This window comes from Hemitrygon akajei, chromosome 2 (assembly GCF_048418815.1).
Source record: "Hemitrygon akajei chromosome 2, sHemAka1.3, whole genome shotgun sequence".
In the NCBI taxonomy this organism is placed as follows: Eukaryota; Metazoa; Chordata; class Chondrichthyes; order Myliobatiformes; family Dasyatidae; genus Hemitrygon; species Hemitrygon akajei.
This window is the reverse complement of record NC_133125.1, coordinates 72,663,364-72,690,814: the sequence shown is the minus strand read 5'-3', so window position 1 is coordinate 72,690,814 and position 27,451 is coordinate 72,663,364. Positions and strand designations below refer to the sequence as shown.

The 27,451-nt window shown below is 45.1% G+C and overlaps 2 protein-coding genes across 5 annotated transcripts in view; one reads left to right on the top strand and one right to left on the bottom strand.

The window, feature by feature from the left end:
- Positions 1 to 2,369, bottom strand: part of snapc3 (small nuclear RNA activating complex, polypeptide 3) — a 50,189-nt gene extending 47,820 nt beyond the window's left edge. For both annotated transcript variants that reach the window (XM_073024763.1, XM_073024772.1), the window contains exon 1: positions 2,082 to 2,369. In XM_073024763.1, the coding sequence (XP_072880864.1) occupies positions 2,082 to 2,329 (248 nt within the window). In that variant the 5' untranslated portion in view covers positions 2,330 to 2,369. The remainder of the gene's footprint in view (positions 1 to 2,081) is intronic.
- A 56-nt stretch (positions 2,370 to 2,425) lies between these two features.
- Positions 2,426 to 27,110, top strand: LOC140714072 (uncharacterized). Of its 3 annotated transcripts, none has more exons than XM_073024785.1 (2): positions 2,426 to 2,862; positions 11,069 to 13,725. In XM_073024785.1, the coding sequence occupies exon 2, from the start codon at positions 12,151 to 12,153 to the stop codon at positions 13,270 to 13,272; it is 1,122 nt and encodes a 373-aa protein (XP_072880886.1). In that variant the 5' UTR covers positions 2,426 to 2,862; positions 11,069 to 12,150; the 3' UTR covers positions 13,273 to 13,725. The 3 variants fall into 2 exon arrangements, 2 of the variants coding, with proteins under 2 accessions (XP_072880886.1, XP_072880894.1); XR_012095823.1 differs by lacking the exon at positions 11,069 to 13,725 and adding an exon at positions 26,901 to 27,110.
- Positions 27,111 to 27,451: the final 341 nt, after the last annotated feature.

Sequence of the window (27,451 nt, the reverse complement as noted above, 5' to 3'; positions counted from 1 at the left end):
CCATCCCTTTTCTTAATTTCTCCATCTCTGCCACATCTGCTCTCAGGGTGAGGCTTTTCATTTCAGAACGAAGGAAATGTCATCCTTCTTCAAAGAAACGGGCTTCCCTTCCTCCACCATTACCACTGTCCTCAACCGCATCTCTTCGAATGCGCACATATCTGCTCTCACCCCATTCTCCCGCCACCCTACCAGGATAGGGTTCATCCTGTCCTCACCTACCACCCCACCAGTCTCTGCATCTAGCACATAATTCTCTGCAACTTCCGCCATCTCCAACGGGATCCCACCATCAAGCACATCTCCCCATCCACCTCCACTTTCTGCTTTCCGCAGGGATTGCTCCCTACATGACCCCCTTGTACATTCATCCCTCCCCACTGATCTCCCTCCTCGCACTTATCGTTGCAAGTGCTACACCTGCCCCTACACCTCCTCCCTCACTACCATTCAGGGCCCCAAACTGTCCTTCAAGGTGAGGTTACACTTCACCTGTGAGTGTTGGGGTCATACAGTGTCTGGTGCTCCATGTGGCCTCGTCTATATGGATGAGACCCGACATGGATTAGGAGATTGCTTCACTGAGCATCTACGCACTGTCTGCCAGAAAAAGCGCGATCTCCCAGTGGCATTTTAATTCCACTTCCCATTCTGATATGTTCATGCATGGCCTTCTCCACTGTTGTGATGAGGCCACACTCAGGTTGGAGGAGCAACACCTTACATTCCGTCTGAGTAGTCTCCAACCTGATGGCATGAACATCGATTTCTCAAACTTACGCTAATGTCCCTCCCCCATCCCCTTTTCCCCTCTGACCTTATCTCCTTGCCTGCCCATCGCTTCCCTCTGGTGCTCCTCCCCCCTTTTTTGTTCCATGACCTTTTGTCATCTTCTATGTGAATCCCCCCCCCTTCTCCAGCCCTGTATCTCTTTCACCAGTTAACTTCCTGGCTGTTCACTTCATTCCTCCTTCTTCATGTTTCACCCATCACCTCTCCTCATCCCTCCTTTGAAATGTACAGGTCAGCTACAGGCAGCCGGGATCTAGTGAATCCCTGGAGGAGTATGGGGGTAAAGGAATGTTCTCAAAGAGGAAATCAGAAGGGCATGAAGCACCTTTGGAGAATCCATAGAGATTTTATTGGAGTATTCAGGAAACAGGATTAGGGAAAGAAGACAGTGCACCAAAGGGGTGAATTTTGTGTGGCACCGCACGGAATGGGCAAAGTCCAATGGATACAACAGCATATTGATCACTTGAGCAGACAAATGACAAATCTGGGCAAGTGTAACGTGTTGAACTTCAAAAAGTAAAACAGAAGTATAAAATTCAATTAGGGTTATACAGAGGGAAATTTGGTTGCGTCCATGAAAATGCAAGATGAGTAGATAGGCTGGTAAAGGTGGTGCAGGGCATGCTTTCCTTCATCAGTCAGGACCTTGAGTATAAAAGTTGGTAAGGTACATTACAGCTGTAAAAAACTGATCAGGCCACTTTTAGATAACTGTGCTGTGCTACATTCAGGGATATTGAAGTGGTTCATTAGGCATGTTGCTTACATTTGAAACTATTAACTATTACATGTTGGGTAAATGGTCCTGATGCAGGATCTCAGCCCACAATGTCAACTGTACTCCTGGCCTGCTGAGTTCCTCCAGCATTTTGTTTGGTCACTTGTATGGTTTTCACTGGAGCGTACAAGGTTGTATAGGCCAACATGATATAAGTATATAAATTGAGAGTCTTTTACCCAGGACAGAAATATTTTGCATATAGTTAAGGTGAGAGTAGGCAAGTTTAAAAGTGATCTACAAAGTAGTTTTTCAGAGGGTGGCAGATGTCTGGAAGACGCTGCCGGGGACGTTGGTAGAAGATCTGAGAAGGGTTCATATGGGATGTGGAATTTGTACACAGATGACCCTCGACAGACATTTTAGACCGAAAGGATGTTTCCGTGCACTATCATGATTTCGCTCCCACATCTGCAGTTCTATCACACCAAAGCAACGGTGTTATTACCATTCACTCTCCTACTCCTACCCCAGTCACCCTAGCCCTGTGTTTGGATCCTGCTCTCACCCGCACACCATCTGCAGTTCTTCCACCATGTCCGTTGGGAGGCCCAGCTCGTCAACCATCTGCTGCCCCATCTCCACGTCCTCTTTATTATCCAACGCTAGGTACATCCTCTTCAGTTTCTCTCGCCACAAACTGCCGAAGGAACCGACGTTGAAAGATTTTGTATTTATGTCTGTCAACTCATAGTCAGGAGCGTTGTTGAAAACCGACACTGAGGCGGCGCTGACCTCGCTCGGCCCCGCCGCCATGTTTTGATTTGGTTGGAATGTGGCCTGGAACACAAAGGATTGTGGGAATTCAATTCTCTCCCTGGAAACGATTGCGTCATCCAACCGCGCCAGGATCTCCCTATGACGCTGTTCGTTTGAAAACTCGGGGCTGAGTTTTCAAAGGTGTAATTAAAGTGAAAAACAATTTAAAATTTAGTTGGAATATTGATTGAGAATTTGAAATAGACACTACTGTAAATGCTGGTGTGGCAGCAGCTGTGGAGCGAGAGCCAGTTAACGTGTCGTGTTAAGAGCCGACAGCACGACAAGATCCAGAAGCGAAACGTTCCGCCACAGAGTTAATGCAAGTCTTCCATCACCCCTTGGTTTACCGCGTTCCTTGTTTGAATTTTGTGAATTTTTAAAATATCAGCAAGAGCGACGGTTCTAATGTGACTAATCGAACAATGAAGAACGGCTTTGAAATCAGTTTAATATGACGGATGTCGTGAAATTTGTTCTGCAGCAGCAGTACGGTGCAATACAAAAAACTATAAACTACAACAAGAAAGGTATTACAAATTAAATGAGTAGTGATGAAATAGTGAGGTAGTGTTGAAGGGTTTGTTCATAGGTCATTTTAAAAGTCCTGATGGCGGTAGGGCGTTCCTAAAACGAGGAACATATGCCCTCAGACTCCTGTAGCTCCTCTCTGATGGTAATAATAGTCCTTAGTCCTTAGCTATGGAATCTGAACCAGGTTTAATATCACTGGCATATGTCGTGCAATACATAATAGAAAAAATAATATATATTTTCCATATATAATTAAATTAGGTGTGTTAAAAAGTATTCAGGTAGTGTTCGCGGGTTCAGTGTCCATATTGGATTCGAATGGCAGGGGAAGAAGCTGTTCCTGAATCACTGAGTGTGTGCCTTCAGGCTCCTGTATCTCCTCCCTGATGGTAACTGAGAAAAGGGCATGCCCTGGGTAATGGGGGTCCTTAATGATGGACTGCCTTTTTGAGGCATCATTCCTTGAAGATGTCCTGGATACTACAGAGGCCCATGGTACAGCTGACTGAGTTTACAATTCTCTGCAGCTTACTTCGATAATGTGCAGTAGTCTCCCCAGACGGTAATACAACCAGTTAGAATGCTCTCCAAGGTACATGCGTAGAAATTTGTGAGTGTTTTAAGTGACATACCAAATCTCCTTAAACTCCTAATGAAACATAGCCACTGTCTTTCCTTCTTTGTAGTTGCATTGATATATTGGGTCCAGGTTAGATCCTCAGAGATATTGACACCCAGAAACTTGAAATTGCTCACTCTCTCCACTTCTGATCCTTCTGTAAGGACCGGTGTCTGTTCCTTCATTCACACCCTTTCTGAAGTCCACAATCAATTCTTTGGTCTTACTAACATTGAGTGCAAGGTTGTTGCTGTGACACCACTAAACCAGCTGATAAATCTCACTCCTGTCACCATCTGAAATTCTGCCTACAATGGTTGTATCGTCAGCAAATTTATAGATTGTGTTTGAGCTGTGCCTAGCCACACAGTCATGGGTGTAAAGAGAATAGAGCAGTGGGCTAAGCACCCATCCTTGAGGTGTGCCAGTGTTGATTATCAGTGAGGTGGAGAAGTTATTTCCGATCTACACAAACTGTGGTCTTCCGGTTAGGAAGTTGAGGATCCAGTTGCAGGTGATACAGAAGCCCAGGTTCTGGAGCTTTTCAATCAGAACTGCAGGAATGATTGTGTTAAATGCTGAACTGTAGTCAGTAAACAGCATACTGGATATGAGTATTTGTATTGTCCAGAAGGACAACCAATGGGATTATGTCTGCCATGGACACTGTGATGATAGACAAATTGCAGTGGGTCCAGGTCCTGCTGAGACAGGAGTTAATTCTATCTATAAACAACCTCTCAAGTACTTCATCATCGTAAATGTGAGTGCTACTGGATGTTAATCATTAAGGCAGCTCACCGTGCTCTTCTAGGGAACTGGTATAATTGTTGCCCTTTTGAAGCGGGTGGGAACTTCTGACTGGAGCAATGAGAGATTGAAAATGTCTTTGAACAACCCTGTCAGTTGGCTGACCCAGGTTTTCAGAGCATTACCAGGTACACCTTTGGGGTCTATTATCTTGCCGGGGTTCACCCTCTTGAAAGACAGCCTGACATCAGCCTCTGAAACAGAGATGGCAGGGTCACCAGCTGCTGCAGGGATCCTCATAGCTGTATTTTCATTCTTTCTTCCAAAGCGAGCATAAAAGACATTGAGCTCCTCTGGGAGTGAAACATCACTGCCATTCATGATGTTAGGTTTCGCTTTGTAGGAAGTAATGGTCTGCAAACCCTGACAGAGTTGTCTTGCATCCGATTCTGCCTCCAAGCTCACTTGGAATTGTGCCTTAGTTCTTGAAATAGCCATCCACCAGTGGTACTGTAGTTGGTTTCCTTGTACAGATATGGGTTGCCAGACTTCAATGCTACTGATCGAGCCCTCAGTGGACTCGAAATCTCCCGGTTCAGCCATGGTTTTTGATTTGGGTATGTACAGCAAGTTCTCATAGGCACACACTCATCCACACAGGTTATAATGAAGTCGGTGTCAGCTGTGGCATATTCATTCAGATTCGAAGATGAATCCTTGAACACAGTCCAGTCCACCAACTCAAAGCAGTCCTATAAGCGCTCCTGAACCTCCCTTGCCAATACCACCTTCTTCCTCACTACTGGTGCTGCACTCTTCAGTCTCTGAAGTGATCAGACTTTCCTAGTGTGGCCATGGGATAACATGGTGAGCATTCTTGATGGTGGTGTAACAGTGGTCTGGTGTGTTGGTTCCTCTGGTACTACAAATCATTTTTTGGTAATAATTATTTTGGGACTTTTTCAAACTGACCTGGTTAAAATCCGTCAAAATGATGCAGAAGTGTGTTGATGCAGAAGTGTGTTGATTACATCGCTCAGTTTGTCTAGAAACTGAGGTGGGATTTACACTGCTACCAAGATGATCACTGAAATCTCCTGCTGCAGATAAAATGGACAGAACTTGATCACAAGCTGTTGCAGACGTGATGAACAGGACTGGGATAGAACCAGCATGTTTGTACACCACGAGGAGTTGGTCATGAGGCATACTGTACCCCTTCTGGCTTTGAAAGACTAGGTGGATGTCAGCTTTTTGAGGAATCTCCTTTTCTCAGGGTGTCCTGAATGCTGGGGAGGCTAGTGATCATGATGGAACTGGCTAAAATTGTAACTCTCTGTAACTTTTTCCAGTCTGTGCAGTGGCCCTTCCATGGCCATGGAGATGTAGCCAATTAGAAAGCTCTCCACATTACATCTGTAGAAATTTGCGAGAGTCTTGGGTGACATACCAACTCTCTTCAAGCTCCTTATGAAGTATAGCCACTGATGTGCCTGTTCATTGCATCAGTATGTTTGGCCCAGGATAGGTCTTTAGAGATGTTGACACACAGAAAATTGAAACTGCTTACCCTTTGTACTATTGAATCCTCAAAGAGGGCTGGTGTGTGTTTCCTCAACTTCTTCCTGAATCCACAATTAACTAGCTGGTGATACTAGTGTTGAGTGCAGGGTTATTATTGTGATAGCGTTTAACCAACCTTCTTCATCACCCTCTGAGATTCTACCAACATCAGTTGTGTCATCGGCAACTTGATAGATGGCATTTGAGGTGTACCTAGCCACGCATTCGTGAGTATAGAAAGAAAGAGTCAAGCAGTAGGCTAAGCATGCATCCTTGAGGTGCACGGTGTTGATTGTCAGGGAGGAGGAGATGTTCTTTCTGATCCACGTAGACTGTGTCGTCCAGCGAGAAAGCCAAGAATACATTTGCAGAGGGAGGTACAGAGGAGCAGGTTCTTAAGATTTTGGATTAACACATGGGACAAGCATATGGTCAACTGCCAGCAGTGGTTTCCTGCTGTTGTGCTTTAGAGAAATTGACTGCCAAAAAGAGGCACCACGGTAGCCTAGCAGTTAGCGGATGCTATTAAAGCTCGGCATGCTGGAGTTCAGTTCCAGTGTCCTCTGTAAGTCCTCCCTGTAGAATGCGTGGGATTTCCCTGGGTGCTCCAATTTCGGCCTGTCGTTGGGATCAGTTTTCGAGAAAATGATGGAGTCCTTCACTATGTATGTGATAATAGACCTTTTTTAAAAGTTATAATGCAATAAAGCAAAGTCATCGTAGCTTGGTGTGCCTGGGAAGGAAAGTTCCCATGGTTGTATTTTTGATTGGCAGAGAGCTTGGTGCAAGGAGTATTGCTTGGGCTTTAACTACAGGAATCTAAATGATCAATTGCTGAGTCTGAGATTTTTACTGGTGATGAAAAGCCAGGTGGAAATGTAAGCGGCCAAAAGGATATATTGCATGTCTTTTCCACAAACCTAATAAACATAGATTTAAAGTGAGAGGGGCAAGTTTTAAAAGGGAACTGAGGGGCAACTTTTTATTGTGCAGATACAAAGGCAAATACAACGGCATCATTTGAGGAGCATTCAGAAAGTGACATGGAGGGCAGGGACTCAGATGTTTGGGGGATGAATGCAAGAAATTTGGACTAGCTATGTGAATGAAACGGTCAGCAATGATTTGTTGAGGAAAAGGGCCTGTATCCCTGCTGCATTACTCTATGATATTATAAAGGCATAACAGTACGTTTATCGAGTGGCTAAGGACCAATATAATATACGCAAAGGTATTTATCCTCAGCTGAAACAGCAGAGCAAAATATTTTTTAAAATAGAAGTAGCAATTACCCAAAACTACATTTTATTGAAGAGTTTTCAGTGACACCAGAACAATTGAAATCTAGAATGCACACAATAAGGCAACACTGTAGTGCAGCGGTTACCTAACACTATTTAAGCACCAGCAATCCTGGCTCAGATCCGCTGCTTTCTGAAAGGAGTTGTGTGTTTTCCACATCATGGTGTGATTTTCCTGTGGGTGCCCTGGTTTTGTCATACATTCCAAAGATGTAGAGGTTAGTAGGTTAAATTGTCACATGGGTGTAATTGGGTGGCACAGGCCTGTTATCCTGCTGTATTTGTACAGAAAAGAAAAATATGCAATAAAGAAGGGGTAGGGAATCGTGCTACAATTTATAAACTGTGGCGATAACTCATCTGTAGAACTGTACCATTTCAGTCCCATTGCCTTTATTGACTGATCCCTGAGATGAGCATGTTGTCTCATCGAAAAACATTAAAATCAGACCAGACCTGTGCTCTTTGCAGTTCAAAGGAATGAAGCGTGATCTGGATTGAAACAAAAGATTGCAAACACAAGAGTCCAAAGGAGCTTAGCAGAATGGATACAAGATTATCTTCCCTTGGAGTAAGAGCTATAAACTCAAGATTAAGGTTGGATATCTAAATTGAAGTCTGAAAGAATTCCTTCAGCTGGAGGCTTAAGTATTCTAAAGTTCTACCCCTATGGATTGTAGGTACTTACTAGAAAGGTTGAAGATGATAAACCTTGAACTCCAGATTGTCTAGGGAAGTGGAGGTGAAGTAGAGAAGATCCGTCAGGTTACTCCTGCTGTTATATTTTGAAGTAGTATTCAGTCAAAAAATATGTTGGAGAAATAAAATCAAGTGTTAACACCACATATGTGGAAACTGCACCTGGTGTCTGGATGTCGGTGAGAGGCAGAATGTATGTAAGAAACTTGTGGAAGTTAATTAATGTCTGATGATTTTTCTGCTGGATAGCTAAGAATGTAACTGGGACAATTCTTCCCACACAAGATGGATAATGCTGGAGAAAGCTGTCAGATTGACCATCTCTAACAACGAGGTGGAATAGGTTGCTGCAGCTACAATCACAAAAGTGACTTTGATGAGATTAAATTGTGGGATAAAGAAGTATTTTTATCTGACTGGTGAAAAGCTCTGACTGTGCCAAAGTATAAATAGTGTGAAATGAAAAAAAATAAACACTCATGCATGCAACAACCTTCAGAACTGCTCATGTTTTTAAAATCTGGAGTAACTGTTTTTGTAGTAAACTTGAAAAGTTTAAACAGACAGCTTTTGAAGTATTATTGAAGGAAATCAGTCATATCATCAAAACAACTTAATTTTACAAAAATATTTGCTGGAGGAACTAGATTTAACAGTGGACTGGAAGCATATTTAACTTGTGGAACCAGCGGCAGACTCAGAGTAACATAAAATGCTGGAGGAACTCAGCAGGTCAGCCAGCATCCATGGAAATGAATCAAGACCATAAGGAGAGGAACAGAATTAGGCCATTCAATCATGGCTGATCCTTTTTTCCCATCCTCAGCCCCCCGTCCTGGTCTTCTTCCTGTAATCTTTAATGTCATGTTCAATCAAGAACCTATCAAGCTTAGCCTTAAATACACCCAATAACCTGGTTTCCACAGTCACCTGTGGCAACAAATTCCACAAATTTACCACCCTTTGGCTGAAGAAATCTCTCTGCATCTCTGTTTTAAATGGACGCCCCTTTATCCTGGGGCTGTGCCCTCTTGTCCTAGACTCCCCCACCATGGATGTAGAGGCGGAAGGATGGGTGAGTAAATTTGCGGATGACATGAAGATTGGAGGAGTTGTGGATGGAGCTGTAGGTGGTTGAAAGTTACAAGAGGATATAGACAGGCTGCAGAGTTGGGCAGAAAAATGGCAGATGGAGTTCACTCCGGACAAGTGTGAGGTGATGCATTTTGGAAGGACAAACCAGAAGACTGAGTACAGGATTAATGGTCAGTTACTTAAGAGTGTGGATGAACAAAGGGACCTTGGGGTTCAAGTCCATACATCTTTCAAGCTCGCTGCACAGGTTGATAGGATAGTTAAGAAGGCCTATGGGATGCTAGGCTTCATTAACAGGGGGATTGAGTTCAAGAGTAGAGAGGTCATGTTGCAACTCTATAAATCTCTGGTGAGACCGCACTTAGAGTATTGTGTTCAATTCTGGTCACCTCATTATAGGAAGGATGTGGAAGCTATGGAGAGGGTGCAGAGGAGATTTACCAGGATGTTGCCTGGTTTGGAGAACAAGTCATATGAAGCAAGGTTGGCAGAGCTGGGACTTTTCTCTTTGGAGCGTAGAAGAATGAGAGGGGACTTGATAGAGGTCTACAAGATTATGAGAGGCATAGATAGGGTGGATAGTCAGTACCTGTTTCCCAGGGCAGCAATAGCAAACACCAGAGGGCATATGTACAAAATTAAGGGAGGGAAGTTTAGGGGAGACATCAGGAGTAAGTTTTTTACACAGAGGGTTGTGAGTGCCTGGAATGACTTGCCAGGGATGGTGGTGGAGGCTAAAACATTAGGGGTATTTAAGAGCCTCTTGGACAGGCACATGGATGAAAGAAAAATGGTTATGGGGCAGTGTGGGTTTTGTACTTTTTTATTAAGGATTATATGGGTCGGCACAACATGGAGGGCTGAAGGGCCTGTACTGTGCTGTAGTGTGTACAATGTCCGGTGTATGTTACTAAAAAGGGCTTCTTTGGTTTGTTACGAGTAGGAATGTTTCTTTGTTAAATGTTTCTCTCGCCGTTGTTTCGCTTTAGAATGGCTGATATGGTAATTGTATTCATTTGTTAATCAATGGGGAATGTTATTGTGTTTTGTGAGGCTGGGAACTTGCGCGGGCTTGGGGGTGGAGGGAGTCGGCAGGAGAGACGGACGAGGAAGGTGGACGGGCGCTGGACCACCGTAGGACCACCGCGACTGGCGCTAGACGGCTCGTAAGACCACCGGGTGGTCCTAGGGATGACGACGTGGCTGTCGGATGATTCGGTGATTGAGCTCCTACGATGTGCACTACACTGACTGAACTTCGATAAGTTGGCGCCTTTTGTTTTTTTCTTTCCTTGTATATATATATTGTATTGCCTAATACTTCTTTAGTTAATGTTAGTAAATTCTATAAAGTGTATGTCGTAACGGTATTTGGTGTGAAGTTGATACGGTGAGCGGCGCGAGGCATAAACTCGATTCTCACAGCACCTGCGTGTATGGGAGGTGGGTTGGTGTGTGGCTGGATCTCCTTTTCCCCTAGACATATACCAGCCTGTTGGGTAAGTGTTACACGTCCTCCGCGAAACTCCTGGTCTCTCACAATCCCACCTAAAGTGTCCCTCCTCTCCACAGCTATAGCACACCCTTGGCCGCCCACAGTCCCGCCTGAAATGCCCCTCTTTCCCACAGTTAAAGCACACGCTGCCTGCCGCCCCTCCTCTCCCAGGACGACTCCCACTCCCAACCCACGGCACTGGTCGCCCCTGAGAGTGGGTACCTCCCCTGTCCCTCCCCTCCAGAGGGGATTCTCTACCCCTCGGTGGGTTGTTATTCCTCCACCCAGCCACCACTTCCTGTATCGCTGAGGATCGCTCCCGTAGGCCCGCTCCCCTTTTCCGCCCCAACGCTCTCTCTTCCTCCCGTACCTCTCTAATCAGTTGCCCGAACGATGGAGGGGGGCCTTTCCTATAAGCCTGCCGAATAGTCCACGCCACCTTGTCCTCCTCCAGAGAGCCACTGAATAACTGACTCATCCTCACGCTAGCCACGTCAGGCGCCTTCACTACCCCCCGGCGCCGCAGCCCCGAGAGCATCCCCTCCATCCTAAATATGTACTCGGAGAGCTTTTCCCCTCTCCATTGTTCCAGGTGGTGGACAAGTTGGGCTATTACCTGTACGGAGCCAAGTTTGAGGTGCGAACGGATAACAATCCTCTCACTTATATTTTGACTTCAGCGAAGCTGGATGCCACAGGACATCGGTGGCTGGCAGCCTTGTCGGTATATGATTTCAGCTTGAGGTACCGGCCCGGAAGCAAGAATGTCGATGCGGATGCTTTGTCTCGTCGGGAGCCGGGGGACCAGGAGAGGGACGAGGAGTGGGAGAGTGTCCCTGCCCCTGGAGTGAAGGCGATGTGTCAGTTTGCTATCACCGTGAAGGCCGAGGGAAGAGGGAGGCTGGAACGAGCCGTGGACCATTTGGGGGGTTTTGACGATGCCATACCCCTAGCTTACTGTGACATGACCGCACTGCGGACTAAACAGTTGCCGGAACTGAGTCCGGGGGAAGTGGCAGCTGCTCAGCAAAATGACCCGGGCATTGGCACAGTGTGGAGAGCAGTCGAGAAGGGGGATGGGGCGTTTGCTGAGAAGGCGAAACACCCATTCGTGCCCCTGTTGTTGAAGGAGTGGTCTCGGTTGAAGTTAAAGATCCAAATCTTTTACCAGGTAACGGCGCCTCCGGACCAACCCCACTGTTGTCAACTGGTCCTGCCGGAGCAGTATCGGCAGGCTGTACTCCAGGCCCTACATGATAATTCTGGACACTTGGGGGTGGAAAAGACCTATGGATTACTCAAAGACCGGTTCTACTGGCCCCAGATGAGGGGGGAAGTCGAAGAATACTGTAGGGGCTGCAGTCGTTGCATCCGGAGGAAGACCCTGCCCGCGTTGGCGGCTCCACTGTCGCACTTGCAGAGTGCGGGACCTCTGGACCTGGTATGTATGGATTTTCTGTCGATTGAGCCTGACACCAGCAACACCGCGAATGTCTTAGTCATCACCGATCATTACACTCGCTATGCTCAGGCATTTCCCACTAAGGATCAGAGGGCGACGACAGTGGCGAAGGTGTTATGGGAGAAGTATTTTGTTCATTACGGCCTTCCCAGGCGAATCCATAGCGATCAGGGGCGGGACTTTGAGAGCCGCCTTATCCATGAATTACTGACTATGCTTGGGGTTTAGAAATCCAGGACTACCCCTTATCACCCACAGGGAGATCCGCAGCCAGAGAGGTTCAATCGGACCCTGTTGGATATGCTCGGGACGCTGGAGATTGGGCAGAAAAGCAGGTGGAGTCGTCATATTGGACAATTGGTTCACTGTTACAATTGTACTCGCAATGATGCTACCGGATATTCGCCCTATTATCTGATGTTCGGGCGGGAAGCGAGGTTGCCCATTGACTTGTGTTTTGGGGGTGAAGTGGGTGAATTACCTGGGAAGTCCCATCTAAAGTATGTGTCCGACATGAAGAGGGAGTTACAGCGGGCGTACGAGTTGGCCGAGGCGGCGGCTACCAAACAAAATCAGAGGAATAAGATGCGGTATGATCAAAAGGTGAAGTTTGTCCAATTATTGCCGGGCGACCGGGTCCTTTTACGGAATTTGGGACTCCCTGGTAAGCACAAGTTGGCAGATCGATGGGCGGCCAGCCCCTATGTAATAGAGAGCCAGATGCCGAACCTGCCAGTTTACCGGGTGAAACCTGAGGATGGGAAAGGGCCTATCAAGGTACTCCATCGGAATCACCTACTGCCGCTGGGTCAAGCGGTGCAGGTGGATACGGAGCCAGAGTGGGAGATTACGCCTAGTACAAGGACTCTGCGAGGGCGCAGAGAAAGGGAAGAGCCCGCTGCTGAAGAGCGGGGACGGGTCCCTCGGCTGGAAATGGCTACTGATTCGGAAGAGGACGACTCAGATGAGTGGCCCCTGTTCCCATTCGCTGGTGCTCCAGTACCAGGAGAGGAGGCTCCTGGCCCTTCCCATACTGAATTGGGTGAGAGGAGGGAAGGTCTTGAGGGTCAGATGGAGAGGCAGCCAACAGTGGTGGGAGAGAGGGTGGAGCCCGAGCGTGAGCCGGAGAGATCTCAGGTGAGGGAGGACCCCCGTGAGGAAGGGGGTGAGGGTCTGTCAGGAAGACCTGGGGTGTCCGAGACAGTGGGTTCGCAGGTGGAGAGGGAGCCCAGTGGGGCAGAAGGGGTATGGAGATCTCAGAGGATTAGGCGCTCCCCGGAGCGGTTGACATATGTGGTACCAGGAGAACCGAGTGTGATTTCTACTGCTCTGGGTAGTTATGTCACTGCTTTCTGCACCTGGGTGGGGTTTTGTGTGTTGCAAGAAGCTTTGGGGAACTCTAGTAATGCCATGCGGGCATGACATTTGCTGGTGGGGAGAGAATGTACAATGTCTGGTGTATATTACTAAAAAGGGCTTCTTTGGTTTGTTACGAGTAGGAATGTTTCTTTGTCTGTTAAATGTTTCTCTCGCCGTTGTTTCGCTTTAGAATGGCTGATATGGTAATGGTATTCATTTGTTAATCAATGGGGAATGTTATTGTGTTTTGTGAGGCTGGGAACTTGCGCGGGCTTGGGGGTGGAGGGAGTCGGCAGGAGAGACAGACGAGGAAGGTGGACGGGCGCTGGACGGCTCGTAGGACCACCGCGACTGGCGCTAGACGGCTCGTAAGACCACCGGGTGGTCCTAGGGGTGACGATGTGGCTGTCGGATGATTCGTTGATTGAGCTCCTACGATGTGCACTACACTGACTGAACTTTGATAAGTTGGCGCCTTTTGTTTTTTTCTTTCCTTGTGTATATATATATATATATATATATATATATATATTGTATTGCCTAATACTTCTTTAGTTAATGTTAGTAAATTCTATAAAGTGTATGTCATAACGGTATTTGGTGTAAAGTTGATACCGTGAGCGGCGCGAGGCATAAACTCGATTCTCACAGCACCTGCGTGTATGGGAGGTGGGTTGGTGTGTGGCTGGATCTCCTTTTCCCCTAGACATATACCAGCCTGTTGGGTAAGTGTTACAAGTGTTCTATGCTTCTATGGGAAACATCCCTTTCACATCTACTCTATCCCCGCCTTTCAACATTTGAAAGGTTTCAATTAGATCCTTCCTCATCCCTCTAAATTCCAGCAAGTACAGACCCAGAGCTATCAAATGTTCCTTGTATAACCCTTTCATTCCTAGAATCATCCTTGTGAACCTCCTCTGCACCCCTTCCAATGCCAGCACATCATTTCTTCAATGAGGAGCCCAAAACTTTTCACATTACTCAAGGTGAGGCCTCACCAGTGCCTTATAAAGCCTCAGCAGCACACCTCTGCTCTTGTATTCTAGACCTCTTGAAATGAATGCTGACATTGCATTTGCCTTCCTCATCACTGACTCTACCTACAAGTTAATCCTTAGGGTGTTCTGCCCAAGGACTCCCAAGTACCTTTGCATCTCAGATTTTTGAATCTTCTCCCCATTTAGAAGGCTCTATGCCAAAGTCCAACGATTTTTGAAAGATCTTGCTAATGCCGCCACAATCTCTACCTCTACCTCTTTCAGAACCCTAGAGTACAGTTTATCTGGTCTGGGTGACTTATCCTTAAGTCTTTCAGCTTTTTGAGCACCTTCTCCCTTGTAATAGTAACTGCACTCACTTCTCTTCCTTCACACACTACAACATCAGGCTTATTGCTAGTGTCTTCCACATGAAGACTGATGCAAAATACTCATTTAATTCATCAGCTATGTCCTTGTCCCTACTATTATTTCTCCAGCCTCATTTTCTAACAGTCCTATATCCACTCTCCTCTCTTTTTTTATTTTTAATATTCTTGAAAATATACTTTTTCTATCCACCTTGATAATGTTTGCTTTCATATTTCATATTTTCCCTCTTAATGCTGTATGATTTTAATAGCTTCCCTATCTTTTGTTGCATGCCCTCTCTTTTGCACTTAAACGTTAGCTTTGACTTTCCTAGTCAGCCATGGTTGGACGATTTTGCTATTTGAGTATTTTTTCATTTATGGAATACATCTATCCTGCACCTTCCTCATTTTTCCCAGAAAATCACATCATTGCTATTACAAAGGAAAAAGTGCAAGGCAAACTCAATTTAAGGTGGATAAGTCACCTGGACCAAATGGACTACATCCCAGAATCCCAGAGTCATGAGCTTTCAAGAATCAGTTGATTCTGGCATGGTCCTGGAGGGCTGGAAGATTGCAAATGTCACTCCACTCTAAGAAGTGAGAAAGGCAAAATCGAGGAAATGATAGGTCAGTGAGCCTAACGTCAGTGGTTGGGAAAGTGTTGGAGTCTATTATTAAGGACGAAGTTTCGGGGTACTTGGAGACAAATGATAAAATAAGTCAAAGTCAGCATGGTTCGTGTAAAGGGAAATCTTGCCTGACAAATCTGTTGGAGTTCTTCAAGGAAGTAACAAGCAGAGTGACAAAGGAGAGGCAGTGGATGTCATTTACATGGATCTTCAGAAGGCATTTGCTAAGGTGCCACACATGAGGCTGCTTAACAAGATAAAATCCTATGGAATTACAGGAAAGATACTGGCATGGATAGAGGAATGGCTGACAGGCAGGAGACAATGAGTGGGAATAAAAGGGGCCTTTTCTGGTTGGCTGGCAGTGACTAATGGTGTTCCTCAGGGGTCAGTATTGGGACTGCTACTTTTCACATTGTTTGTCAATGTCAAGTCAAGTCACTTCTATTGTCATTTCGACCATAACTGCTATGTACAGTGCATAGTAAAAATGAGACAACGTTTTTCAGCACCATGGTGTTACAGGACAGTATAAAAACTAGACTGAACTACGTAAAAAAACAACACTGAGAAAAAAAAACAACTACACTAGACTACAGACCTAACCAGGACTGCATAAAGTGCACAAAACAGTGCAGGCATTACAATAAATAATAAACAGGACAGTAAGGTGTCAATACAGGCTCTGGGTATTGAGGAGTCTGATAGCTTGGGGGAAGAAACTTACATAGTCTGGTCATGAGAGCCCAAATGCTTCGGTGCCTTTTCCCAGATGGCAGGAGGGAGAAGAGTTTGTATGAGGGGTGCATGGGGTCCTTCATAACGCTATTTCCTTTGTGGATGCAGCGTGTAGTGTAAATGTCTGTGATGGCAGGAAGAGAGACCTCGATGATCTTCTCAGCTGACCTTACTATCCGCTGCAGGTTCTTGCAATCCGAGATGGTGCAACTTCTGAACCAGGCAGTGATGCAGCTGCTCAGGATGCTCTCAATACAACCCCTGTAGAATGTGATGAGGATGGGGGGGTGGGAGATGGACTTTCCTCAGCCTTTGCAGAAAGTAGAGACGCTGCTGGGCTTTCTTTGCAATGGAGCTGGTGTTGAGGGACCAGGTGAGATTCTCCGCCAGGTGCACCAAGAAATTTGGTGCTCTTAACAATCTCTACCGAGGAGCCGTCGATGTTCAGCAGGGAGTGGTCACTCCGTGCCCTCCTGAAGTCAACAACCATCTCTTTTGTTTTGTTCATATTCAGAGGCAGGTTGTTGGCTCTGCACCAGTTAGCCGCTGCACCTCCTCTCTGTAAGCTGACTCGTCGTTCTTGCTGATGAGACCCACCACGGTCGTGTCATCGGCGAACTTGATGATGTGGTTTGAGCTGTGTGTTGCAACACAGTCGTGGGTCAGCAGAGTGAACAGCAGTGGACTGAGCACACAGCCCTGGGGGGCTCCCGTGCTCAGTGTGATTGTGTTGGAGATGCTGCTCCCGATCTGGACTGACTGAGGAATTGATGGCTTTGAGGCAAAGTTTGTGGATGATACGAAAATAGGCGGAGTGATCAGTAGTGCAGAGGAAACAATGCGATTGCAGCAGGACTTAGACAAATTGGAAGAATGGGCAAAAACGTAGCAGATGGAATACAGTGTTGGGAAATGTATGATAATGCATTATAAAGGAACAATAATGCAGACTATTATCTAAATGCGGAGAAAGTTCAAACATCAGAGGTGCAGAGAGACGTAGTAGTCCTCATGCAAGACTCCCAGAAGTTTAATTTACAGGTTGAGTCTGTGGTAAAGAAGGCAAATGCATTGTTGGCATTTATTCAAGTCAAATCGAATATAAAAGCAAGGAGATAATGCTGAGCCTTTATAAGACACTAGTCAGGCTGCACTTGGAGTATTGTCGATAGTTTTGGGCCCTGTGTTGTCTTTGGAGAGAGTCCAGAGGAGCTTCATGAGGATGATTCTGGGAATGAAGGAGTTAACATATGAGGAGCTTTTGGCAGCTTTGGGTCTGTACTCACTGGAATTTAGAAGAATGTGTGGGGATCTCATTGAAACCTACTGAACATTGAAAGGACTAGATAGGGTGGATGTAGAGACGATGTTTCCTATGGTGGGGGTATCCAGAACTAGAGGGCACCGCCTTTTAGAACTGAAGTAAGGAGGAATTTTTTAGCCAGAGTTTAGTGAATCTCTGGAAGACTCTGCCACAGAATGTGGTTGAGGTCAAGTCCATGGGCATACTTAAGGCAGAAGTTTCCTGATGGGTCAGGGCATCAAAGGATATAGCGAGAAGGCGAGTGTACGAGGTTGAATGGGTTCTGGGATCAGTCACAATGAAATGGCGGAGTACAATCAATGGGCTGAATGGCCTAATTCTGCTCCCATGTCTTATGATCTTATTGCTGCTCTGCTGTCATCCCTGCCAGCAACTCCTTCCAATTTACTTTGGCCAATGCCTCTCTCATACCTCTGTAATACCCTTTATTCCACTGAAATACTGGCACATCAGACTTTCCTTTCTCTCTATCAAATTTCAAGTTGAATTCAATCATGTTGTGATCATTGCCTCTTAAGGGTTCTTTTACCTTAAGCCTCCTAATCTCCTCCGGTTAATTACATAACAGTCAATCCAATATAGTTGATCCCCTCATAGTCTCAACAACAAACAGCTCTAAAAAAGCTAAAAAAGGATAAGATGTGAGAGAATAAGACCAATCAAGTATGACGGTGGAAAAGTGTGTATGAAAATGGAGGAGATAGCAAAGGTACTTAATGAGCACTTTGCGTCAATATTCACTACAGAAAGGGATCTTGGCAATTGTAGGGATGATTTACAGCGGACTGAAAATCTTGAGCATGTCGATATTAAGAAAAATGACGTGCTGGAGCTTTTGGAAAACATCAAGTTGGATAAGTCACCGGGACCAGACAAGATGTACCCCAGGCTACTGTGGGAGGTGAGGGAGGAGATTGCTGAGACTCTGGTGATGACTAAACACATTAATGAAGGAAGAGCAGTAGATATAGTGTGTATTGATTTCAGCAAGACATTTGACAAGGTACCCCATGCAAGCCTTATTGAGAAAGTAGGAGGCATGGAATCCAAGGGGACATTGCTTTGTGGATCCAGAACTGGCTTGCCCACAGAAGGCAAAGTGTGGTTGTAGACGGGTCATATTCTGGAGATCGGTCACCACTCGTGCCTCAGGGATCTGTTCTGGGACCCCTACTCTTTGTGATTTTTATAAATGACCTGGATGAGGAAGTGGAGGGATGGGTTAGTAAATTTGCCAATAAAACAAAGGTTAGGGGTGTTGTGGATAGTGTGGAGGGCTGTCAGAGGTTACAGTGGGACATTGATAGGATGCAAAACTGGGCTGAGAAGTGGCAGAGGAAGTTCAACTGAGATAAGTGTGAGGTGGTGCAATTTGGCAGGTCAAATATGATGACAGAATATAGTATTTATGATAAGATTCTTGGCAGTGTGGGGGATCTTGGGGTCCGAGTCCATATGACTCTGTGGTTAAGGAGGCCTTCATCAATCGTGGGATTGAGTTTAGGAGCTGAGAGTTAATGTTACAGCTCTCTTTCTGCCCATCACTCTGCCTGTTCTCCATCTCCCTCTGGTGCTCCCCTCCCTCTTTCTTTCTCCCTCGGCCTCCCGTCCCATGATCCTTTCCCTTCTCCAGCTCTGTGTCCCTTTTGCCAATCACCTTTCCGGCTCTCAGCTTGGGTGAAGTGGGGTGCACCCCCTCCGGTCTTCTCCTATCATTTTGCATTTTCCCCTCCCCCCACTACTTTCAAATCTCTTACTATCTTTCCTTTCAGTTAGCCCTGACGGAGTGTCTCAGCCCGAAATGTCGACAGTGCTTCTTCCTATAGATGCTGCTTGACCTGCTGTGTTCCACCAGCATTTTGTGTGTGTTGTAGACTGATTATGGAAAAATGTAAAAGTAACAGGTTTGTCGTAGTGGGTGACTACAACTTCCACTATTTTGACTGGAATTTCCATAGTGCAAGAGGTTTAGATGGAGCAGAATTTTTCTGTGTATTCAAAACGGTTTCATGAAACAAAGTGGACCAACTGGACCTTGTTATATGAAATGAACCTGAACAGGTGACCTACATTTCAATGGGGCAACATGTAGAAAATGCCCACAACTCCGTAAGTTGCAAATTAGTTATTAATCTGGGCCTTGTGAGAAAGTACGACATTATTAAACATAAACTGGGAAGTGTTAATTGGGAACAGCAGTTATTGGCATGTCCACACCTCTCATGTAGAGGGTTGGTTGGTCTGACCAGTTGGCCAGACCTCAGGATTTGCATGTTCCATTAATGAGAATGGGTAAATCTGGCAGGATAACTGAACCTTTGATTACGAGAGCAGCTATGAATTTAGTCAAAGAGAAAAGAAGCATATGCAAGGTTTGGGAAGCTAAAATCAGATATGGTCCTTAAGGAATACAGAGACAGCAGGAAAGAGCTGAAGCAGGGGATTAAGAAGCCAAAAGAGCTATGATAGATCACTGGGAACTATAGGAATAATGTGGCATTTTGTATTTACATTAAAACAAGGATAACCATATAACCATATAACAATTACAGCACGGAAACAGGCCATCTCGGCCTTTCTAGTCGATGCCGAACGCTTACTCTCACTTAGTCCCACCGACCCGCACTCAGTCCATAACCCTCCATTCCTTTCCTGTCCATATACCTATCCAATTTTACTTTAAATGACAATACCGAACCTGCGTCTACCACTTCTACTGGGATATACAGGGAAAGGATAAAGGAGGGAGTTTATGCTTGGAGTCAAAGGGTGTGCACGAGGTGCTGAAAAGTACCTTGCACCAGCATTCACCAAAAAGGACAAGGAAGATAGGGAGTCCAGTGTGATGAATGCTAATGTGGCAGGCCATTGTTAGATCTAGAAAGAGTTGTTGCTTGGTCTTGGTCTTTTGAAGGGCATCAAAGTGGAAAAGACCTCAGTCCCCTATGGCAGGGGTCACCAACGCGGACTGTTTTAATATTGACAATATTCTTGCGGACTGGCTGACGGGGGTGGGGGGTGTTAATATCGACTGGAATCTAGGTGATAAGTCAACTATAAGTCACTAATAAGTGGCTAATGCACTCAATTTCATTTCTAAAAGGTTTTATCTAGCAAATTTAATATTAAACACACAGGGCATATTTTCCTTACATGAATATAGTGATAAGTCAATTATAAGTCAATAGCATCATAACATTTTAAGTAACATTTGGATATTAAACACACAGCACATATTTTCTTCATATGAATATATAAAATCAACCCAATATCGCTGAATCAGTGGGAGCCCTGTGCTCGTTTCCCTACAACAAGATGGTCCCATCGAGGAGTGATGGGAGACAGCGATACTCGAAGGCGGTTCCTTATGTTCAGTCTACTCAGCAATTTAGCTTTCATTGCATTCATTGCAGAAAACCCTGCTTCGCAGAGATATGACATTGGAAATGGAAGCAACATTTTCAGTGCTTTCATGGCTATCTCAGGATATTCAGCCTTGACTTTGATCCAGAATGTCGGCAGAGATGTTATGCCAAACATAACATCAGCCCACCGTCATTTGCAAGCTCGAGGAGTTGATCTTCTTCCTGCACTGACATGGATGATTCACTGGGGACATTCACAAATGGGTCACGGACCCATTCCTTTGCACGTCTTGGGTCATTTGTGGTTGGGAAGTAACGCTCGAATTCTGTCGACAGTGAAGACAGGTGATCGCGCACCAGCTGTGAGAAGGACAGTGCAGCCTCAGTCTCCCAAAATCCCAGCTAATGTTGGGAACATGTCAAATATGCCCCTCACACAAAATGCTGGTGGAATGCAGCAGGCCAGGCAGCATCTATCGGGAGAAGCACTGTTGACGTTTCGGGCCGAGACCCTTCGTCAGGACAAATATGCCCCTGTCCACCCGCCGTCCCCACAGTTCCAGTTTGGCTTTGAAAGCAGACACTTTATCTGCCAACTTGAAGACAGTTGGCATTCTCCCCTGAAGTGACAAATTGTGTTCATTGAGCACTTCAGTGTGTAAGAGAAGGCGTTCGTGCTCTGCATCCGTTTCCTCGCAAAGCTGCTCAAACAGACGTGAGTTAAGGGCTTTTGCTTTGATGTGATTGATAACTTCAACAACGTCACTCAATACGCTGTTAAGATCAGGTGACATTTTTCAGCTAGCCAGCATTTCCCTGTGTATGACACAGTGTGTAGACTGGCATTCAGGAGCAACCTCTTTGACTCAGGTAGTGAAACCTGTTACGAACGTGCCACAACTCTGAGGGGCCGAAGGGTACAAAGTAGCCCCCTCCTTTTTGAGAATCGCAAGATCGCTATTAATTTGGGTCTGGGACCCAGGAAATGAGAGAGAGACGTCCAGAATACACAAGGTTTGGAATGTGTCCTGACCTCAGCGAAACGGAACCACTGATAACGGCCATTGTCTCTTGGAGACGGAATTGTGTATTGAGTACTATACTATTCATTGAAGCCCTCAGGGGGTGACCTGAGTGGGCTGGTTGAGGGATTGCATCATCCCAACCTGATTGACATCTGAGACCCCGTGAGTAAGGATAAAAGAGGGTCTGGGGAACAACCCCTTTAGACGCACCAGGAGAAACATATGAGACCGGTGGGGGGCTTGTGTGTGTCCATCCTTGCCCGGATGACAAGTCTTCCACGGAACGGCCTCACTAAAGGACGGATACGGATCAAGATCGGATAAAGGAAAGTCGGCAAGTTTCAAAAATCTGTCTCTCTCTCCAACCAAAAAGCTGCAGCCTGAATGAACTGAGTGACTTTTATATTTCCATCGGACAATACATTATCCCCTAGACAACGATAGAGCTTATTTCTTATTGATTATTATTATACCCGCACTTTTAGATTTAGTATTGACGACGTATATTATCTGTATGTTTGCATTGATATTATTTTTGTGTATTTTTACTAATCAGACTTCAACGGACCTCTCTATCTTTGCTGGTAAGTGACCCAGTTACGGGGTTCGTAACAAACCAGACAGCCATCCAGTTATAGCAGCAGCCCCGTCTGTGTATATTCCAACACAGAATGACCAGTCCAGTTTGCCTGAAATGTAGTCATTCAAAGACTTGAATAGTTCTGCCCTAGATGTGTTAGTTGGCAGTGGCAGTGCACACAACATATCCTCATGCACATTGTCTTGAAATATATATCGCACATAAACCAGCAGTATTGCCTTGTTGTCGACATCAGTAGACTCGTCGACCTGGATAGCATACCATGGTGACTCGTTAAGCTGTTTCAACAGCTGTGCTTCAATGTCCTCCGTTATGTCATTGATTCTTCTTGAAACTGTGGTAGCTTAAAGAGAAACCTGTGCCATCTTGTTAGCTGCAGCTTCTCCCAACAGTTCACGGCACATGTCCTTGGCAGCAGGCAGAATCAATTCTTCACCAACAGTGAGAGGCTTCTTAGCCTTACCAATACGGCTAGTCACCAAGTACGACGCTCTTAGAGCAGCAGCAATTGTGGAGGTGGTGGCTCTCAGCACTTGCTTCTGTCCTGCTTGCTCACATTTTTCGGCTCAAAAAACTCAGCGGGTTTGTCTTTAAGTGCAGGGTGCTTGGACTCAAGGTGCCAAAGCAGTTTTGAGGGTTTCATTGCCTCATTAGACAGCTTGTCTCCACATAGCACACACAGGGGGCTTGGAGCGTGCGAGTCACCAGTTGCATTAAAGCCATATTTTATGTACAACTCGTCGTATTTTCTGTTGAAGGAAGCTTTATTTTTGCAGTTTCGGCCTCAGCTGTCTCTGCGTTATCATCATCGTTAGGCCTTTTATGTCCCCTACCACCTCTTCCAAAGAAACTCTCAAGCGACATTTGTTTTTTGCTCATCGAGTAGTTGCAGGTTAATGACCGACTGATGACCTTGCATGTGTAATGACCTCACATGTGTTCAAGTTCAGCAGTGGGCGTGACAGGGAATGAGGAAAGGTGCAGGTGACTCATATCGTTCCATATCGCCAAATCATATTGTTTCCTCACGGCCCAGTACCAGTCTGTGGCCGGGTGGTTGGGGACCACTGCCCTATGGAACACAACCTGGTTACTCAGAGGCAAGAGAGGTGACTGCTGGGGCCTTTACAAGGATCTTTGTATCCTCACTAACACCAGGACTGGAGGACTGGAAAATAAACAATGTTATTTTGTAAAATAAAAATGGGGATAATCCAGGAAATTATAGGCCAATGAGACTCTCATAAGTGTTTGGAAAACTACTGGAGAAGATGCTTAAGGGTAGGATTTACACATATTTTGATAAACATGACATGACTAGAGTTTGTCAGCAAAGCTTTGTGCCATGAGGTGATGAAGGTGATTGATAAGGATGAGGCAATGGATTTTATTAAGGCATTGGAAGAAGTCTGTCATCATATGGTGATTCAGAAGGTTAAGATGCATGAGATCCAAGACTTGTCAGTTGGATTTAGAAATACCTTCCCTATGGATGACGGTAGGTTGAGGTAGAAGGGTGTTATTCTTGCTGGAGGTCCATAACCAGAGATTTGTAGTGGTGCTTCAATTATTTGTGATGTGTACAAATGGCATGGATTAATATATGGAAGTGTGGCTTTAGTAAGATTGCAGATGATGCAGATAGGTGGAGCTGTGGATGGTGTTGAGATCTGTCAAATGATACAGTAGAAATTGTTTGGTTACAGATACGAATGGAGAAATGACAGGAATTTAATCTGAGGTGTTGCAATTCGGGAGATAATAAGACCAATTGGGATGATGTTGGAAAATGACACAGTCAGTGACAGCAAGCTGAATATACACGACAGGCAGAAAAAACAGCAGGAAGCAAGGAAAGGCAAGTGAATTAAATGCACTAACTTCAATACAAGAGGTCTGACAGTAATAGTGGGTGAATTTACAGCTTGGATACCTACGTGGGACCGTGATATTATTTCCATTATAGAAAATGGCTATGGAAGGAATAGGACTGGCTGCTTAATGTTCCAGGGTACAAGTGCTTTAGGTAGGGTAGAGGCGAGAGGGGGTGGGGAATTGTATTTTTGATTAAGGGGATTGGCACAGAAGCACACAAATGAAATTACTGATGGATCGTCCAATGAGGATCTATAGCTGAACCTGTGAGTACGAAGCAGATAATCACTTTGCTGGGATTGTACTATGGGCCCCCAAATAGTCAACAGGAATTAGAACAGTAAAATTGTAGGGAGACTGTAGGGTATTGCAAGAATAATAGGGTTCAACTTTTCTTTTTTTAAAATTATTTTTATTGAAGGAATGACACAATACAGAATACATAATGCATTACATTTCCCTCCATTTTGCTTTTATATCTTACCCCAAAACAAAACTCCCCTCATCCGCCCTCCCCGAACATACCATGGCAGTTAATATATTTACAATGCAACACTTCACAAATACAAGTACGGACATTTCACAGACATTTCACATTTCCCACACTACTTCAAGACAAAGGCCCACACACATCCACAACATGTCAGATGATCCAGGATACGCTCATATTACAATTCATCAACCACCCTGTGAGGTAAACCATATGCATGTTAAAAGGGGCGCAACTTCCCAAGTACAATCAAATGCCGTCAACTAATACGCAATTCCTTGAGTCTCCCAAAATATGACAAGAAAGGTCCCCATTTCAAATAGAACTTTTTCACGGACCCCCTCAGAGTGAATTTAATTTTTTCTAATTTCAGAAAAAACATTATGTCCTCTAACCAAGCAGCAGCAGATGGGGGAGTGGCAGATTTCTAGACCAGCAAGATTCTCCTACGGGCCAAAAGTGATGTAAATGCAACAATATCCGACTGGTTTGCATTTAAACCCAAGGCATCATCCCCCACACCAAATACAGCTATAAGCAGGCAAGGTCTCAGTGTCACCCCCAAAACCTCACTGATAATTTTAAAAACCAGTGCCCAATAGCCATCAAGCCGAGGGCAAGAGCAAAATGCATGCACTAAACCAGCCGGAGAGAAGGAACACCTGTCACAGCCAGCGTCTGTCCCAGGATATATGTCAGCAAGCCTGGCTTTACTTAAATGTACCCTGTGTAAACTTTAAATTGTATGAGCCCCAGTCTAGCACATGATGACGAGGAATGAACCCTATTCAATGCTTTTGCCCAATATTCCTCAGCCAGATCCAGACCAAGGTCATCCTCCCACCTAGTCTTAGTTTTGTTTAGACCTTGAACTCCCAAAAACATTAGTTAAGAGTATAGTACAGAGAGCAGCCCTTTATTATTAAATCTAAAAATGAGTTTTTCCCACAACATAGCAGGTGGTAGATCAGGAAAAAAGGGAAATTTTTTCTTGACTAAGTGGCGAATCTGCAGGTATTTAAAAAAAATGATTATGTGGAAGGCCATATTTACTGCACAGGTTATCAAAACTATCAGATATATTATCAGTGTACAAATCCTTAATGCACATAAGACCATTCAAACCCCATTGTCTAAAAACTGAATCGAGTGTGGAGGGAAGAAATAGATGGTTTCTATGAATGGGACCCAAAACTGAAGCTGATGTGAACCTATAATGGCAGCGAAATTGATTACAAATTTTGAGGGTGGAGAGCACGACTGGGTTAGGTGTGAATTGAGAGGATTTCAATGGCAAAGAAGAATACACTAAAGCTAGGAGAGACGAGGAGTGGCAAGACCATGTCTCAAGATGTTTCGTCAGGCCCCTCGCTGTTTTGTCAGGCAACTCACTGTTTTGTCAGGCAACTCACTGTTTTGTCAGGCAACTCACTGTTTTGTCAGGCCCCTCGCTGTTTTGTCAGGCCCCTCGCTGTTTTGTCAGGCAACTCACTGTTTTGTCAGGCAACTCGCTGTTTTGTCAGGCAACTCGCTGTTTGGTCAGGCAACTCGCTGTTTTGTCAGGCAACTCACTGTTTTGTCAGGCAACTCGCTGTTTTGTCAGGCAACTCGCTGTTTTGTCAGGCAACTCGCTGTTTTGTCAGGCAACCCGCTGTTTGGTCAGGCAACTCACTGTTTCGTCAGGCCCTTCATTCTCCACAGCCTTTGTGGCTGTTGGATCACACTGGATCACTGGATCACTCATCCGTCCAGTCTGCAGGAACTGACTTCACATGCTAGGACAGGCATGTCCCTATCTCATCAGGGCATGAGGCCTGCCAGCCACCCTCACCAGGTTTAGCCCTCCTTCCCAAGTGGTGTACTGGTGTGTGGCCACTGTGACATGCAAACAGCTACTTGTAGCCACAGGTGAGAGTTGAGTGCCCATGGGGACCAAAGGTGAGGGAGCTGCCCCAGAATGGACACGATAAGCCTCTCCACCAGAGGCGTGACCCCACCCTGTCACACCTCCAACAAAAAGTACACCCTCCAACAATTTATTATGTGTTTACAATATGTTAAATGAATTGATTCAAAATGAAGCATATATACTGAGTTTTTTAAGTGGAAACACCACAGACATGTGATCATTAGTTACAGTACAAAAAAAAACTATTTCTGAAGACTGAGTGAAATTCTTTCAGATTTTGTCATTTTAAGCTTTGTTCATTGACCACAGTTGAATTGATGACGTACCTTTGTTAATGAGCATAATTAATTAAGTTTAACACAGTTTAATGTTCCACAGATTGGCTACCATGGAAATTGGAGAAGACTTCGGGGAACTAAAGAAAAATACTAAAGGAGAATTGGTGACTGAGATAAAAAAAGATTGAAAGCAGTGAAGAAGGAGAAAAAGTTGTTAGCGTATATGTCATGTTAATACTTATGGTTCATTCTTACCAGAAAAATTAACAATTGTATTCATGTAACACACACAAAATTCTGGAGGATCTCAGCAGGCCAGGCAACATTTATGGAAAAGAGTACGGTCAACATTTTGGACTGACCACTTTTTTCCATAAATGCTGCCAGGCCTGCTGAGTTCCTCCAGCATTTTGGGTGTTTTACTTGTATTTCCAGCATCTGCGGATTCTCTCTTGTTTGTGATTGGATTCATGTGCTTTAGTATCAGAGCCACTTAGGTTTTACAATAAATGCCAGACAGGGGCGCGTGCAGCAGTGTGTAAAGGAAGGTTTTTTAATGTTAAAATCAGGCACTACCAATCCTACCCCTCATCTATTTTTGAAGCATCTGTATTCACTTGTAAATACCCATAAGAATTATTATTTACATAA